Source organism: Trichomonas vaginalis, chromosome IV (assembly GCF_026262505.1).
Source record: "Trichomonas vaginalis G3 chromosome IV, whole genome shotgun sequence".
Taxonomy (NCBI): Eukaryota; Parabasalia; order Trichomonadida; family Trichomonadidae; genus Trichomonas; species Trichomonas vaginalis.
The window spans coordinates 38,140,153-38,156,862 of record NC_067206.1 but is presented as its reverse complement, the minus strand read 5'-3'; the positions used below and the strand labels follow the sequence as shown (position 1 = coordinate 38,156,862).

At 35.5% G+C, this 16,710-nt stretch overlaps 8 protein-coding genes across 8 annotated transcripts, besides 1 other annotated feature; 4 read left to right on the top strand and 4 right to left on the bottom strand.

Annotated features, from left to right (window-relative positions):
• Positions 1–15,315: part of a mobile genetic element that runs on past the window's edge.
• On the bottom strand, positions 278–652 carry TVAGG3_0242500 (uncharacterized protein; the record flags this gene model as incomplete). The annotated part of the gene is made up of 1 exon (XM_051227747.1): positions 278–652. The coding sequence occupies one exon, from the start codon at positions 650–652 to the stop codon at positions 278–280; it is 375 nt and encodes a 124-aa protein (XP_051112733.1).
• Positions 1,969–2,544, bottom strand: TVAGG3_0242490 (uncharacterized protein; the record flags this gene model as incomplete). The annotated part of the gene is made up of 1 exon (XM_051227746.1): positions 1,969–2,544. The coding sequence occupies one exon, from the start codon at positions 2,542–2,544 to the stop codon at positions 1,969–1,971; it is 576 nt and encodes a 191-aa protein (XP_051112732.1).
• Positions 2,581–2,979, bottom strand: TVAGG3_0242480 (uncharacterized protein; the record flags this gene model as incomplete). Its single annotated transcript, XM_051227745.1, has 1 exon — positions 2,581–2,979. One exon carries the CDS (start codon positions 2,977–2,979, stop codon positions 2,581–2,583), a length of 399 nt encoding a protein of 132 aa, XP_051112731.1.
• On the top strand, positions 8,279–9,118 carry TVAGG3_0242470 (uncharacterized protein; the record flags this gene model as incomplete). The annotated part of the gene is made up of 1 exon (XM_051227744.1): positions 8,279–9,118. The coding sequence occupies one exon, from the start codon at positions 8,279–8,281 to the stop codon at positions 9,116–9,118; it is 840 nt and encodes a 279-aa protein (XP_051112730.1).
• On the top strand, positions 10,695–12,851 carry TVAGG3_0242460 (organellar and viral DNA polymerase type B; the record flags this gene model as incomplete). Its single annotated transcript, XM_051227743.1, has 1 exon — positions 10,695–12,851. The coding sequence occupies one exon, from the start codon at positions 10,695–10,697 to the stop codon at positions 12,849–12,851; it is 2,157 nt and encodes a 718-aa protein (XP_051112729.1).
• Positions 12,856–13,083, bottom strand: TVAGG3_0242450 (uncharacterized protein; the record flags this gene model as incomplete). The annotated part of the gene is made up of 1 exon (XM_051227742.1): positions 12,856–13,083. The coding sequence occupies one exon, from the start codon at positions 13,081–13,083 to the stop codon at positions 12,856–12,858; it is 228 nt and encodes a 75-aa protein (XP_051112728.1).
• Positions 13,118–13,567, top strand: TVAGG3_0242440 (uncharacterized protein; the record flags this gene model as incomplete). Its single annotated transcript, XM_051227741.1, has 1 exon — positions 13,118–13,567. One exon carries the CDS (start codon positions 13,118–13,120, stop codon positions 13,565–13,567), a length of 450 nt encoding a protein of 149 aa, XP_051112727.1.
• On the top strand, positions 13,588–15,276 carry TVAGG3_0242430 (uncharacterized protein; the record flags this gene model as incomplete). Its single annotated transcript, XM_051227740.1, has 1 exon — positions 13,588–15,276. The coding sequence occupies one exon, from the start codon at positions 13,588–13,590 to the stop codon at positions 15,274–15,276; it is 1,689 nt and encodes a 562-aa protein (XP_051112726.1).
• Positions 15,316–16,710: the final 1,395 nt, after the last annotated feature.

Here is a 16,710-nt window from a genome sequence, read left to right as displayed (position 1 = left end):
AGGTTCTTTGACCTAATTGCTGAGGAAGATGAACCAATATCTGTAGGTAAAGCAATGAGAGTTCATCACAACGTATTTGGTGAAGAAGATCCCTTCTCAAATCCCGAAGAAGCAATTCTTACCATGTTCATAATGAAATGGTATGAAAAGCATCGTGAGGTTGAAGTTTCATACTACACGTTCTTGTATGAGTTAGGAAAATATAACGTCAAGATGAAAGAATATCTTGAAAAGAGAAACAATGAATAAAACTTATCGTTTACTCAAGTAATTATTTTTAGTACTTTTCGACGTACTTTTTGATCTTGTCAAGAGCTTCGAGCATCTGCTTCTTTGCATTGTGCTTGGCGAAGATGGCTTGCTCAATGGTGAGCTCGAAGGCTTCTTTACCGATCGGCTGGTGTTCGCGAAGATCTTTGAGTGCATCAAGAACTGCAGTGTACTCTGATGGTAAATGGGAGCCATCAATGAGTGTATAAAGGATGAGCATGTACTCCTGCAGTAAGTTCTCCTGTTTCAAGCGGGACTTGAACTCTTCGCGGAGATCTTGAAGCTTTTGGAGCTTCTCAGTGGCTTGAAGGTAGTCAATGATGACCTTCTCTTGTCCCTCAAGTGCTTGTGGGAGGAAGTGGACATAAGCTGTTGACTTCATCAAAAATGAAGTGGTCATGACACTTTTTAAGTTAATGTCCGAGCCATACAGTGATGTCGAAGCAGCACATGAACCAAAGAAGAAGTCTTGCTGGGAAAAGACAAAGATTGTTGGTAACGCAATCCTAGCCATTTGTGTTGTTTTGAACTTGATCGTACTTCTGATCTTGTTCTACAAACTCAACAGAGGTTATTGTCTCAAGTAAACACTTATTTTTATTACCATATAAATGATTTTTACCAAACCTCCTTTACCTTTCATAGGTAATAAGTCGAAGATCAGGAAAGATCTTATCGACATACTCAAAGACATCAAAGGGGATTATGTCTTCGTTGACCTATTTGGTGGTTCTCTCTATATCTCTCATCTGTTGCATATTATGTTCCCAAAAGCAACGATCATAGCTAACGACTATGATAACTACGTTGATAGACTGAAACACATTCATGACACGAATGAAATACTTAAGGAACTTAAGGAGAGAATAAATGTTAAGCCAGATGAGAAAATTCCTACTGATCAGAAAGAGATCGTCAGAGAAGTTATAAGTAAAGCTCCATACATAGACTGGGATACATTATGTTCACGTCTTCTCTATTCTGGAGCATACAAATACTATGATCTTGACACATTAATGAAGAAAGTGTTATACCTCAGATATACTAACTTATTTGGTGAAAACATAGATGACTATCTTGAAGGTTTAACTATTGTTCATAAAGATTGGAGAATACTCTTCAATGAGTATAAAGATCTTCCCAATGTTTTCTTTATATGTGATCCTCCATACTTCCATACTTATTCTATACAGTATGGAGATGAATGGACTCTTAAAGATAATGTAGAAACCTTTGATGTCCTTAATTATCCATCTATTTACTTCAGTAGTGATAAATCTTATACAGAAGAACTTATAGAGATATTGACAAAAAGATATGGAGAGAAATTTCCTATGAGAAAGCATGTTATAGATAGAGGTTTAATTAATCCTAACACTCAGAAAAATAATGAAGTAATATATGTCACTTTTTCTGTTAATGGAGAAGAGAAAGATCAAGAAGATAATAGTTGATGAGGGAACTGAAGAAGCGACGACATTCATCTTTGACGACGGAAAGCTCACATTCGTTGTCGATAAAAATGGACAACACTTACACAAAAGAAAGAGACCAAGAAAATTTTTAGATCTCCCAAAAGCTAGGAAACCAAAGGAACCATTTCCAGTACCAGCCGTCCAAGAACCAGAGAGACTTTTGATACCAAAACCTGTGGTTGACAAATATGATCCAGATCAGTTCTTCCCAAAAATACCAAAGTTAGAATAAAAACTCCTTTATTTCTTTAGTATTATATAATAAGTCTATTAGTAAGCTCTGTTCTCGTTCTGTTCTGGTATTTTGACGTCTTTTCATGGTCTCGCATAATAAGATCATGAACTTTTTCTTGAGATACTCGAAGAGCTGAGGTAAGTTATCATATTCTGGATATGTAGGAAGCATCCCTGCTATCGTAAGTGTTGTATCAATAAGGATTGGACTTATATCGGAAAAGTCGAGATCTGGAGTAGAATAAGAAGGTAAGTCTCTTACATGTAGGTAGTCATTATATGCTTTACGCATGAGACTGAGTTTCTGGAGCACAACTATGAGACTTTGGTTCTGACGTTCAAGTTTGCTTAAAGTTCTCTCCAAGCTTCTGTAATAAACGTCAACCTCTGTAAGAGCAGATATTTTTGCATTGATCTCGGAGATCTTTTCTTGAACTTCACCAAGTTTGACCTTAACTGACGTTTGAGCTCCCATCATGTTTTCATCAAGGTCATTCTCTATGTCATCAATGATATCTTCCCATGAAGTCATGTTTTCATCATTGATCTTAACGTGAACACTCATGAAAAAAATGTCATGTAAAGTATAAATGTCAGATTTTTACTCTTGAGCTTCTTCTCTCTGGATTGACTCGTCTGTAGGGCTTAATGTGCCATCACGTTCGACCAGAAGGTTCTGCTCAGGTCTGTCAAGGAGCTGTCTGTAGGTCGTGAAGGTTTCAACGAGTCCTTGGTAAGGAGTTTGGAGATCAACATCGACCCATGGGTGTTTGCGTAAGAAAGCAGCAAGGCTTTCACGCTTGGAGTCAATGACATCTTTCTTATTGGTTAATCCTTCTTCAAAGCTTAGGATTACTCCTGCAGTTGATTCAAGTCTTTGGATCTGGCGTCTGGAAACCTTGGTGAGTTGTCTTATCCTCTCGTTTCCAAATACATGCAGGAGATATGCAGAAATTACTTCATTAAGTTCGATTAAACAAATTGGATGAAGATCAGTCATGGCTTTTGTAAAGCAATCTTTTGTAAAGCTGTCTTTTGTAAAGCAGACTTTTGTAAAGCAATCTTTTGTAAAGCAATCTTTTGTAAAGCAGACTTTTGTAAAGCAATCTTTTGTCAAGACGTCTTTTGTAAAGCAGACTTTTGTAAAGCAATCTTTTGTCAAGACGTCTTTTGTAAAGCAAAAGTATTCAATTTTGTGAGAAAATGCTTTTGTAAAGCAGTCTTTTGTAAAGCTGTCTTTTGTCAAGACGTCTTTTGTAAAGCTGTCTTTTGTAAAGCAGTCTTTTGTAAAGCTGTCTTTTGTAAAGCTGTCTTTTGTAAAGCTGTCTTTTGTAAAGCTGTCTTTTGTAAAGCAGTCTTTTGTAAAGACATAACCGACGACCGAATGTCCCAAGATGGTACAACACCAGCTCCAGCATCACCAACACTAGATATGATGGCAATGATGATGCAGATGATGCAACAGCAAACCCAGCTTATACAGCAAATGCAGGAAAAGAAAACTTTCAATAAACCTGCAAAGAACTCACAAGATCTTGAAGCTGGACTCAATGCTCTCAGGAACGACTACAAGAGAGAGCAGATGACGTTTAGGAAGAAGGGTGATGAAGATTATGAGAATGATCCGATCGAGGAAGACGAGATCAAGTCCACTGCATCCACAAAGACCCTCCAGGATGAAAGAGATGATGAGGGATTCCTTACCAAGTCTCAAAGACTCTTTGTCCTTGAGTTCTTCACGATCTCTGCCTTGAGATCTATGAGGAATTGGAAGGGTCGCGTTCCAAGTGGCTCAAACAAGCGCGAACTACTCATGACCGCAGTACCGCTCACTAAGACAAAAGTCCAGCTCATGGACTTTATCCTTTCCGCTTGTCCCGACGAGATCTAAGATCTGATCAGAGTAAAAACTTACATTTATGAGCTAAGCTCAGTAATAATTAGTTGTTTATTCTTTCTTCTCATACTTCTGTGCAAGGTTTCCACGGAAGAACTCAAGCAACATTTGGATCTTTCCAAGCTTTCGACCTTCTTTTTCGAGGTCATCCTGGTAAGTTCGGAATGCGTCAACGTGTGAGCTCGCATAGGAATGCGAGCAACAACAACCTCTTCTGCACCTTCTTTGCTGTCAAGTGGCATGAACTCGAATCCTTCCATTCGACCAAATAAAAGTGACAAAAATGTCAATGAGACCCACTCGTTGCATAGATGCTAAACCTGGTCCGAAGATGCAAAAGTTCTTCAGAACACTCATGTCTGACCAGAGGGAGTACGGTCATGAAGAGGTCATACAGATCTTCGATCAGTGTGTACCAAAGCCTGAGAATCCAGACGAACTCTTCATGTAAATTTACTTGCTTCAATGGAGAGATGAGAGACCAGGTATGAAACTCAGACCAATAACAATCTTTCCAGGTTTCTGCAATTACCTAGAACAAGCATGCCAGATCAAATGGTCTGACACCATCTTCCTCCAAAAATAAACTTTATCGTTTATAACACTTCAGGATCTACATCTATTTCTTCTGCTTCATCCTCAATGTCGATCTCTTCGACAGGTTTGATAGCAGCTTTGAGTAAGTTCTTACCCATTGTCTTAAGTTCAACTGGGTTATATTCTTTGTCTTTACTCTTTGTTGATTTCGTGAGATCTACATATAAACAATAACTTTTAGTCTTGTCAAGGTTTATTCTCGCTGAGAAATGGTCAGGAATGTTTATAGCTATCTTTTCAAACTTGAGTAAATTAGCTAAACCTTCATTTGTGTATTTCTGCTTATCGACAAAGATCATGATCGGACTTGCACTATAACCATACTTTCCTTGACATAATGTTTGTGGTAAGCATATAAGTAGTCTCTTTGCTGTTTTATTTTGCTTCTTCACTTCATCTACAAACTGTTGGATCTTAAAGAACTTTATATGATGTTCAGACATCTTTATATACCCGATAAAAAGTTCAGATAAAAAAATAATTAGCTATATTTTTATTAGTGCATAAATGAGTCTTTCTTTGAGATTTTCTGATGAAGATCTAACTTTGGTAAGATCTTTAAAAGATGATGAAAACATTCTTTCTGTCATTGATGAAGAAAAGAAATACTTCAGTAATGATGTAAAAATAGAGCTACTCATTCATACTGAGAAACAGTTTGTGATCGTGATCTTGAGTTAAGGCAGCTCTGAACCAAGCGAATACAGTCATAAATGGTGGTAAGAAGTCTTGACCTTTTCCTGTTGCATCTGTGATTCCAGCTACTGTGTGAGTATGGTTTCCTGCAGATCCGCAGAAAATACCTGTACTAACATCTCTAGGGTCATCTGTGATATCATATCTATTCATACCTTGTCTATCAGAACCTGCTGCAAGATTTGTATAACCTCTTTTTGTCATTGAATGTGAATGCTCTCCATTAGTAGATGTTGTTGCACTGAACCTATGGGAGTGTGGTGGAAGGTTTTCAACTCTGATAGTCTTTGAACCACCAAAGTCCATTGATGAGTTAGAACAGTAAAGAAACTGATCAACAATCGGTTGCCAAACACCTCCATAAAGGGTTTGCGGGCTTGTTGAGCTCATTGATGTAAATATAGAACCAATTGGATACATCATGTCAAACATGTTAGAAGGTCTATAAGTATAATCTACTGTGGTGACATCGTTCAAATAAAACTCAAACGTATCTCCAGGATGAATAGTTAAGTTTGTTCCATCTTTTTTGTGGAACACAAGTTCAATAGATTTACCATGACTCAATGTATAGTAACTTGGACCTTTTTCTGATGGACCAATGTTATAATTTATAAATATTGCAACTTTACCCATATCATTATTACCAAAGCTAACTGTAATGCTTTCAGGTATTCCATTGTTTACAGATGCATTAGAGATCTTTGAGATCTGTTCATTAACATAAGTTTTGTCTGCTTTGTTGTCTAAAGAAGTTTGAAGTGAATTTATGTCGGAGATATTGTGTTTATGAGATTTCAAAACTTTGTTCGTTGCGTCAAGTTCATCTTTGTCAGCTTTACTTTTAATAGCATCTTCAACGGTTATTTTTGCCTTAACTCTCAACCTAAATCTTGGCTCAACTAATACACCGTTAACAAAGAAGTATGAAGCATAAATTTCAGCGTTATAACCAAATGATTGTGGTGCTATACCTGTGTCATACTGTACAGTACAGTGTATGTCATAACCTTTAGCACGAATGAATTTATATCTTCTTTCATTAACATTTTTCGTATTCACTTTTTCACCCTGTGTTAAATATCCGTGGTAGTCCGTTATAATCTGTTCATCTGAACTTATATAATGAACATGGTTCTTGTCAGCTTTCTTATCTAACATTGCTGGTAGTTCATATACTTCGAAGTTTCTGGCATGACCTTCAATGTTCGTACATTTACTATCTAAACTGTTAAGAGTATCTTTTACGCTAGTGCTTGGATCTTCTTGTGGAGCACTTGAACCTAAAGTATAGTTCAAGATAATGTCATCAGCTCTTATTTTCTTGATTTGAACTGGTTGGTCATTATCAGCTCCTATTTTATTGATTATAACAGGTTTGTCTTCTCTTGAACGAATTGATTTAACTGTCAAAGGTTCAGTGAACTCATTATTTTTCAAAGGAAACAATGTTGTATTGATGTTTTCACCATTAATATATACTTCTTTTGTATCAATACCAGATGGGAATGAAACTCTTTCATTAACTTTAACTGTTGTACCATCACCTGGGTACATATCTTTCTCTGGACCTTTGATTGTCTTAAGTATGACAGACTGTGATAAAGTATATTCTTTAGATGCAACTTTACGTATCTCTTCGTCAACATAACTTTTGTCAGCTTTGTCTGCAATCTTAAGTGCAGTTCTTCCTCCATTATTTTTGTTCTCCTCAACTTTCTTCGCTAATTCAGCAAGAATGAGATAAAGATAATCAGTAAGGTCATCAGTACCAGACATATTAATATTATTGTTCTTTCTTGATGTATTAGCAACTTTCACTAAGGTCACAAAATCAGGGTACAAAGTACTTAACGTAGAAATGATTGTTTTTGGTCCAGGATCTTTCTCTTCTTCATCATTAGCATCACGTGGCATTGGAATTGGTTCCAAAGGTCCAGTCACATCAAAACTCTCAAGTTCCATATAACCTTCATTTCTGAATCTTTCTATATGAGTTATCTTCTGGAAACTTGTTTTAGTCTTTTCAACTAAATTTTTTATTCCATCCACAAAACCTCCTTTATGATTTGGACCAAGATTACCCAGAGTGTCAAGAACAGTATCTATACCTTCTTGACTTTCAACAAAAGCCCAAAGAGCATTTATTTGACTCTGGAGTGATATCCATGAGGCTGCAGTAGCACCGGCGTTTGCTATGGCAAAGATGAATGATAAAGGGTTGAACTTAAGACCAGATTCTTTATCTTTGACAATTTCAACGAAGTCATTGATATTTTTCTTCAAGTATTCCTTAGTCAGAAGAACTCCATCGCCAGCTATACCAGTTGCTTTTGTCTTTCCTTTAACATCAAATGTGATTGGTTTCTTCAATAAAATAACTTCTGGTGTTGTACTGATGCTATCATTAGTGGAGAAAAATTCTCCGACATGACTTGCTAAGTATTCTTTCGTCAATAATGTTCCATCACCAACAATACCAGTTGCTTTTGGACCATCTTCTGTGAATGTCAATGGTTTCTTTAACATAACTTTATCTAAGTATATTGCAATACCACTATTTTGTACTTGTTCATGACCTAATATATAAGCAAATGCTGCGTTTAAAGCATTATACAATGTATCTTCTTTAAATGTTAATTGACTGTTTTCAATCATTGGTATATTGAACAGTGTAGACCTTGGGTCAAAATGAACTCCATGGTCAATCGATAATAACCGTTTAACATGATATATTATAGTCTCTAATGCTTCATTAATATTTACCTCACGAGTTTCTTGCAAACCATTACTCGCCATACATGAAAACATATAATCTCTATCAGTTGTGAAGAATGGAGCATCTAAGTAATTATTCTCTACTTTTGTCACACGATTCTGTAACGCTTGAAGGTATTGATTTAAGTCTGTTTCAACAATTGTACCATCTGGTTGCTCGATAGGTAATATACCAGGACCGATGGTAATGTCTTCATCAGCACCTTCTTTATGTATGACTAAAGCATTATCAGTAATTCTGAGAGTATATTCTTTATATTGAAGTACGCTAGACTTATAACATTCATATGCATATGGAACAACACTCATTCTTTTACTACATATAAAAATGATGTATTATCTACAATCGACTGATCCTAATAACTACGGGACAATACAGTTTCAAGCAGATCCTAACATGGGGCATCCAAGTAAGATAAAGATGAGAGTAAAAAGTGTCAGTACTATGGCGAACTTTATTGTTTGTGACGAAACAGATTATTTTGTCTTACAGTTAGACGAAGATGGAGAAGAAAAGGTGTGTACATTTAAGTCAGCTCTTTCATTTGATATGGATACTATTGTATCAAAACTACAAGAGATTGTAACAAAACAGTTTGATTATTATAACAAGAAAAAAGGTCAACATAATGTAACAGTTTCACTGAGTGCTACGAATCAACTTATATTTACGTCACAGGACAAAGGACATAAAGTCTATTTAAAAGATGCTTCACATAGAGCAAATCTTATTTTAGGTGCATATGGAATAGAACTACCTATTGTACATAATTATTATCTACAAATGCCAAAACCACCTATGCTCAACTTCGGGTATCAGTTATACCTTCGTTCATCAATGTCTGTCATCTCTGGGTTCAATAATATTGACCAAGTTGATGATCGAAGAAAGATCATGTACAGATCTACATGTTATAACATCAATGAGTTCTGGATATCTGGTAAACCACTTATATGTAAGGAATCCTCACCATGGATAGATGCATTTCCATGGGAACTAACTAATGTTACGTTTACCTTAGTTGACTTCCAAGATCAGCCTGTTCGATTATTGTCACCAATGTTTATGGTGATAGAGATTAAACCAGATAAGCCAGAAGTTAGAGAAACCAATGATGTCAGTGATGATGATACAGAATCTTCGTACGATTATGATTACGATGACGATTAAAAAAAAATAACGTATATTTTTTTATCGGTTATAAAAGACCAACATGCTCAATGCTATAAAAGGATTAGTTAATAACCTTTCACCAGAAGATAAGAAAGGTATGCTTGATATGTTTGGGATCAAAATGCCTAAGAAAGCTAAAGACATTACCAATAAATTAGCTCTGGCAATTAAGAATCAAGGAGGTACAGGAAGTGTAGCAGATATTTTCAAGAATGCTAAGAGCTTCTATGATGACTACAATGGTATCATGAATGTTCCAGCTTCAAATTCCCCAGTTGCTTTAGATCACGATCAGAGATCTCATAATAGAGCGTTAATGGAGATGCAACCAATATACTCAGACCCTCCACCAAAGATTGATGAGAGCGAATTAGCATACAAAGAAATACAGAATGCCTTTTACGTTGTTAAGAACATTAATGGTCAAAAACTTCCTGATGAGAAATGGTTAGACCCAATAACTAAAGCAGGAGAAAGATTCATTATGTTTAACATTGACCAATACAGTCCAAGAGGAAAAGATTACTTCAACAAGATGTTTCCAAGAGTTATGGCAAAGTTCATTGGACAGATAGACCTTTTCAAACAGAAGTGGACATTCTATTACGACTTTGATGAGAAGAGAAACATTTTGCGTCATTTGAACATCAATACAATGGGATCATTAGTTCATCAGTTACTTAATGAAGCTCCAATAGCAGAAGTACAAGAATTAGCATCTAAAGTCCTTGAATCAAACTATGACTTCTTCCTTTGTAGTATTCCTTCGTTAAGGAAGATCGAGATCTTTGACTATACAGCTTATTCAGATGTTGATGCTTCTGCTTTGAGAAAAGGAACGTACACACCATATAAACTCACAGCTGAAGAACAAGTTATGTTAGATACGATGAGAGCAGCAGGTCAAGAAAAGATCGCACTCAAGATCATCAAACAAAACCATTCAAAGAAGAGAAACAGGTCACGTAATGGTCAGCTTTGGACATGGACATGCAAATTACCTATTAACTTAGAGAGGTATCAGATCTTCAACGAACTTAATGCAGAGACAGCAAAGAAGATGATGAAAGATTCATGTTTCATCTACGCTTGTATTCAAGCTGGTGTTGACGAAGCAACAATTAATCATATGAGGGAAATCATTCGTGTCAAAGATTTTCCAATGTCAAAGATTAAGGTTATTGCCAAAGAAACAGGAATAAGGTTCCATGTCATCAAATACAACGAGAAGTATTCAAATCATTCATATACTTATGAACCAGATGAAGAACCAAAGATGACAGTAGAACTTTTATTAATGTATGACCACTACATGTTGAACGAAAAGCTTCCAATAAGTTCAATGTTCATCAAGAACTATGAAGATGTTTGTAAGTTGTGCAAGGATTGGACTTTAGAGAAGAAGATGTTAGTTAACAGAAGATATGAAACAAGGTATGCAATTAACTCAAAGTTAGTTACACCACTTGCAAAAGTCATTGAACTCTTGTTTGCTAACAATTATTTCGAACCAATTAGAACAGGAGAACTTTGCACATACTTCACAACGATGTATAATGAGAACCTTGAAGAAATGATTGACCTCACATACAATGAGCGTTATTGCGCAAGGATGAAGAAAGATTGGAGTTCAGAGACGAAGAAAGACATGAAGTTCCCAAGAGAACATGTTTTCTTTGCTGACTTCGAAGCATCAACTGATGGAAACATTCACAAAGCATACAACATTTGTTTCATGGAAGATGACGATGATGGTTATACATCAATTTGGGGAAGTGACTGTGCGTCAAAATTCCTCGAAGCTTTACCAGATAAGAGTTTAGTTTATTTCCACAACTTATCGTACGATGTCACTTTTCTCATGTCTCAGTTAGAAGAGATTACAGGAACTCCAATCATCAAAGGTTCACAAACGATGCAGATACAAGGAAAGTACAAAGGAAAACTTCTCTGCTTCAAAGACTCTTATGCAATCATCTCAACTAAGTTGGAAAGATTCCCTGAAATGTTTCACCTCACTAGTGGTGAAAAAGAAGTTTTCCCATATAATTACTACACGGAAGAGTTAGTTAATACAACTAAAGTTGGTAACATCGATGATGCCATGAATCATGTCAAAGATATTGAAGCTTTTAATGAGAACATTGAGAAGATTGAAGATTGCAAGATTGATGATGAACACTTTGACATGGAAGTTTATTCGTCATTCTATTGCGGTCAAGATGTACGCATTTTACGAGATGGCTTTCTTAAGTTCCGCAATGACCTCATGACTGAGTTTGAAATAGATGCTTATGATTATGTTTCAATAAGTTCTATCTCAAACAAACTCTTTGAGAAGAGAGTATATTGGAAGAACGGTAATCTCTTTGATCTTGCAGGAAAACCTCGTGAATATATTTCCAAGTGTATTCAAGGAGGAAGATGCATGCTAGCTGAGAACAAGAAGCAATACAATGAAGGAGAACTCATCACTGACTTCGATGCTGTATCATTGTATCCATCAGCAATTGCTAGACTTTACTGTTTAGAAGGAATTCCAAAAGTTATGACAGAAGAGATGAAGAGCAGTGAATACTTGTTGGAGCATCTCTTTGATGATGACCAAGCTGAACCAACAAAGGAAAAGTTCATCTCAGGATTTTACTGTCAGATCGAGATCTTGTCGATCGGTAAGAACTCAGCATTCCCATTGATTGTCGTCAATCCTGACATCAACCCTGACTTACATGTTGCCAGAAGTTCCAATACATGCTGCAAGATGTTCGTAGACCACATTACGCTTCAAGATCTGATCAAGTTCCAAGAGATCTCATGCAAAGTCATTGATGGATACTATTATGATGGAAAAAGGGACATGACAATAAGGAATGAAGTTAAGAAGCTCTTCGAATTACGTGCTAAGTATAAGAAGGAAGGTAATCCGATACAAGAGATCATCAAACTTCTTTTGAACAGTATCTATGGTAAGACGATATTAAAGCCCATTGACAAAAAGATTCGTTTCATCAAGGACAATAAGCTCACTGACTATATCATTAAGAACTATAATGACATACAGACAATAGAGTTCATCCCCGATTCCGAACTTTCATGTGTAAAGTCATTTAAACCTATCGTTCGTCACTTTAACTATTGTCCATTAGGTGTTTCAATCCTTTCTATGTCCAAACGAATCATGAATGAAGTATTCTTCACAGCAGAAGATTTGGGCTTGAAGTTGTTCTATCAGGATACAGATAGTTTACACTTGTATGAGAAGGACTTAGATAAGTTAGCAGAAGAATACAAGAGAAGGTATAACAGAGAACTCATTGGAAAAGCACTGGGTCAATTTCATTCAGACTTTGCAGAGATTACTGCAGGACATATGTCTAAGGCACAAAGATCTATATTCGTTGGAAAGAAGACTTACCTCGACGAATTAACCAATGACCTCAAGGAAATTGCTTTCCACTGTCGAATGAAGGGAATCACACAGGACGTAATTGCACTTACTGCAAACCAAATGTTCCCAGATGCGATACAAGTACATTATGACGAGAAGAAAGGTTTGTTCTTCCCTGAGAAAGTTGGGGAAAAATATAGCATCGTGGAATTGTACAAATCTCTTTATGAAGGTGATGAGATAACCTTTGACTTGTGCATTGGTTCGAAACCATGCTTCAACAAAAATAAGGACTTCACTATTTCAACGAAGTCATCTTTTGAACGTAAGTTAAAGTTCTAAACACTTACTTATTATTTTTCTTAGCTTCTTCCTCTTCTCTCAATTTCTTTGCAATCATTCGTGGATTCTTTGCGCGTCCAGCTGCTAATGCAGCTAATTGTTTCTCTGTGAGTTTACGCTTTGGTTTAGCTGGTTTCTCTTCTTGTGTTTGTTCTTTTGGTTTGAGTTCATTAAGTATTTCTTCACGAAGTTCATTCTTGAGTGCTTCTCTGTCGAAAGTATTCTCAGTCATTTTGTTAGGAGTAAAAAATTTTATTAGGATAGAAATGACGTCAAAACTTTCACCAAGTGAAAAGCAATCAATCATATTGAATGAAGCTAAAGGAATACAACATCCATTATATTATGTTTGTCATATGAAGAATGGTTCAGTTCAAGTTAGAAAGAGAAAGGCACCATTGAATTCACCAGCTCCTGCCCCAGCTCCTGTTGTTCAAGAAGCTCCTAAAGTTGATGAGAAGAAAGAAGAAGAACAAGCATATACTAATAAAATGTTGTTAGAGATGATGACAAAGATATTAGAACGTAACAGTGTAGTTAATGAACCAAACATGGACCCAATTGAACGTGAGAAGGAAACTAAAGAGAATCAAGAATATGTTCAATCAATGGAAGAGAAAAGAATACACTTCGATGATGAACCAGAGCCTGAACCAGAACCTCCTAAACCTCAGCCACAAATAAGACGAATAATCCCAAGAATAAGAAGATTGTAAATTTTTTATAGCTGAGAAAGATGTTGAACGATAACCTCAATACATACAGTATTGCTGATTCCATCAGACAAGTAAGATATTATTTCGATCAAGTTGATGGGGCAGTTCCTATTGGAGATACTAACCATAGATATGTCCCAACAAAAGTGCCAGCTATGCCGACAAATACTATTGATAACGGTTATATTACATTTAACATATCACCACCTGGTGAGAACATGATTGACTTATATAATACGTTCATTAGTGGTTATGTCGATGGTGAGTGCATAATTACAACAGAAACTGAACCAGCTGATGAAAAAGTTCCTAAATATGATGGTGAAGTATATAAAGAAAGAGCTGTTGAGACAGCTCCTACAGGATCAAATGTTACAGCAATTAAAGCAATTGATACTAAATATGCTGGTGGCAAATCATGTGCACATCTTCCAGCAATTTGGTTGGGATACATTGATTCATTCTATGCTGTTGAATCATATCAATTAATCGCTAATGGTAAAAGTGTTTATACACAAGATAATGCTAGAGAAGAAGGTTACATTACTTCTACTGCATCTACAACAGAAGCTATTAAGAAAGTTGATGTATTTAGTAAGGCTAGACATAAAGATGTTTTCAATAGATGTGATACAGTTCGTTCTGGACAGATTATTGAGTTCAATAAACCAATTAGTGGTGCAACTACATTAAAGTTCCACATACCAATCAAGATTGACCTAAGAAGATTCCTAATACTTAATAACATTAGATTCCTTCCAGCGTTTGCTGGTAACTTACAACTTAAGGTTAAGTTCAGTATTGCTGGTATGGTTTGGACACCATTAAGTTATCAGGATATTCTACCATTACCGAACATGCAAGCCAATGTTACAAGCTATATTCCAATCACTAATCACTTCACTCCTATCTATGAAGGTATCAAAGTTATTGATACTGTAACTTGGAATGCCGATAAGAGTACGATATCATTTGGTACCAAGTTTATTAAGTTCACTAAGAAGAATGCAAACTTCTTTGAAATGATTACATACTGTAACTCATTCTCTTTGGACCCTAACATCTATAGTGATTTGGTGACAAGATATTCGGCAAAGACTCTAAACTTCCCAATCAAAAGAATTGACTGCATTACTATGGATGGTTCAATGGCTAAAGGTGAAGGAACTCCTTGTACATTCACGGCAGCATTTACTCCATTATATGTGAACACCATTTATACACTATTTAAGAAAACACCTAATTATAACACTACCTATGAAAATCCATTGTTTGAACAAATTCAATTGAACTGTGGAGCATATGGTAACATACCCGCTGAGGCTCAAGCATCTAATGATCCAATCTTCTATGAGATGCAGGCAAATGCCACTAACAATAATAACGATACTGTTGGCTTCAACTATGATGTCATGAGGTCTATCACAACCACATCAGTCCCTCAATTTGGAATCGAGTCAAATGACTTAGGTCATTACCTATGTGGATTCCCTTGCGAAACTGATTATACATTCCAACAGGGTCAGTTATCTAATTCACCTATTACATATAAGCTTACAGTTAAGCCAACAGCAGAGTCTATTAAATATACTGAGAAACCAGTGTTATGCTTCTTACGTCACGTTTGCCTCTCCATACAGATTAAACAGGTGGGACCACCTATCGTACTTCTCGACGATTATGATTTATCAGCCCCTGCTAGTGAATAAAGGTTAGTTTACATATGAACGTTTATTTTTACACATATATGCGTACATATGCGCGCCCGTATGGTGTCAGTTTTCTGTCACTTTTTTCATTGTGTCGGTGACTGTAGCTGTAGGCTACAGGCGACGCACAATGTATACTGTACTAACATTAACAAATTATTTTAAATCACAAATATCATCCTCATCAACTTTATTTCTAAAAAGAACTGTACTGAATTATGAAAATGCATGATTTACATTATTAAAATCTTTGAATGAAAATAGTACAAGATAAGTTTTTATTCATTTTTAATTAGATTTAAACGAAAAACTACTCCATATTAAAATTTAAGTCGAGAAATCGTATTTTGTTCTTATTTGTTAGCATTTTGTAGACATTCTAATCTTGAATTAATTTGTTACATGATATTATTAACAAATTTAACTGAAAAAATATGTTAATATGGAATAAACCATGATTATATAAGCTATCAATGCTATATATACATATGTAAAAGATTCATATTAACTCAATTAACAAAAATGATAGATTTTCATAAAGGTTCAATCTAGGTTCGTCCGAAAATTTTGATTTTTATATAGAAGACGTTGTTTCATATACATAATTAAATTTTCAAACAAATTTGATCATACCATTTATTAAGCAGGATAGTATATTAATTACTATCAGTATAAAAATATAAAAATGATTATATTTAATTATTGCATAATTTAGTCAAAGAGTTATAAGCCTCAAGTGATCGTTATCACCTTCAATGCACGTATACTTTATTGATTCATAGATATTTAATCTATGTTTGACATGTTGTTGTCGTCATTCGTTTTGTTCCCATTCTTCCTAAGTTAGAATTAGAGAATACACCATCCACATCATCTAATTTGGTCCTCAGCGATAGATTGGTTCATTTTGGAGGAGTCCCATCAGACAGTTTTCGAGCACCAAATATCAAATTTTAATGTATACAAATCTTTAGTGATTTATCTCTTTTATGATGAGTAAAAGGTTTCTGCTCATCAACATTTGATTTCCGACATATATGATTTCTAATTGCAATTATTTACTTTCTTTTTATAATCTAACTCTGTGACTCATACCATAAATTAATTATTGGAAAGTGTCAATATGTTTGGCACAACGCATGGCGGAAGATACCAAACCATGCAGGGAATATGATACGTTTAAGATTTCCGAACTTTTTTTCCAAAAATTTTCTATCGTTGCCCTACCTCTTCAAATCCTTAATTTCTCAAAAATTTTATATCACTTTTGGCGCAATTTATGATTCTGCCTGGGCTTTTTAGTGACGATGATTCACCAGTAAGCCCTAGATATAGTCCATCTCCATCTAGCATTGAGGGACCTATCAGTATCTATGATACCAAGTTTAATTTCAAGCCTTTAGGATATAACGACTTATATTATGATCCAGATAA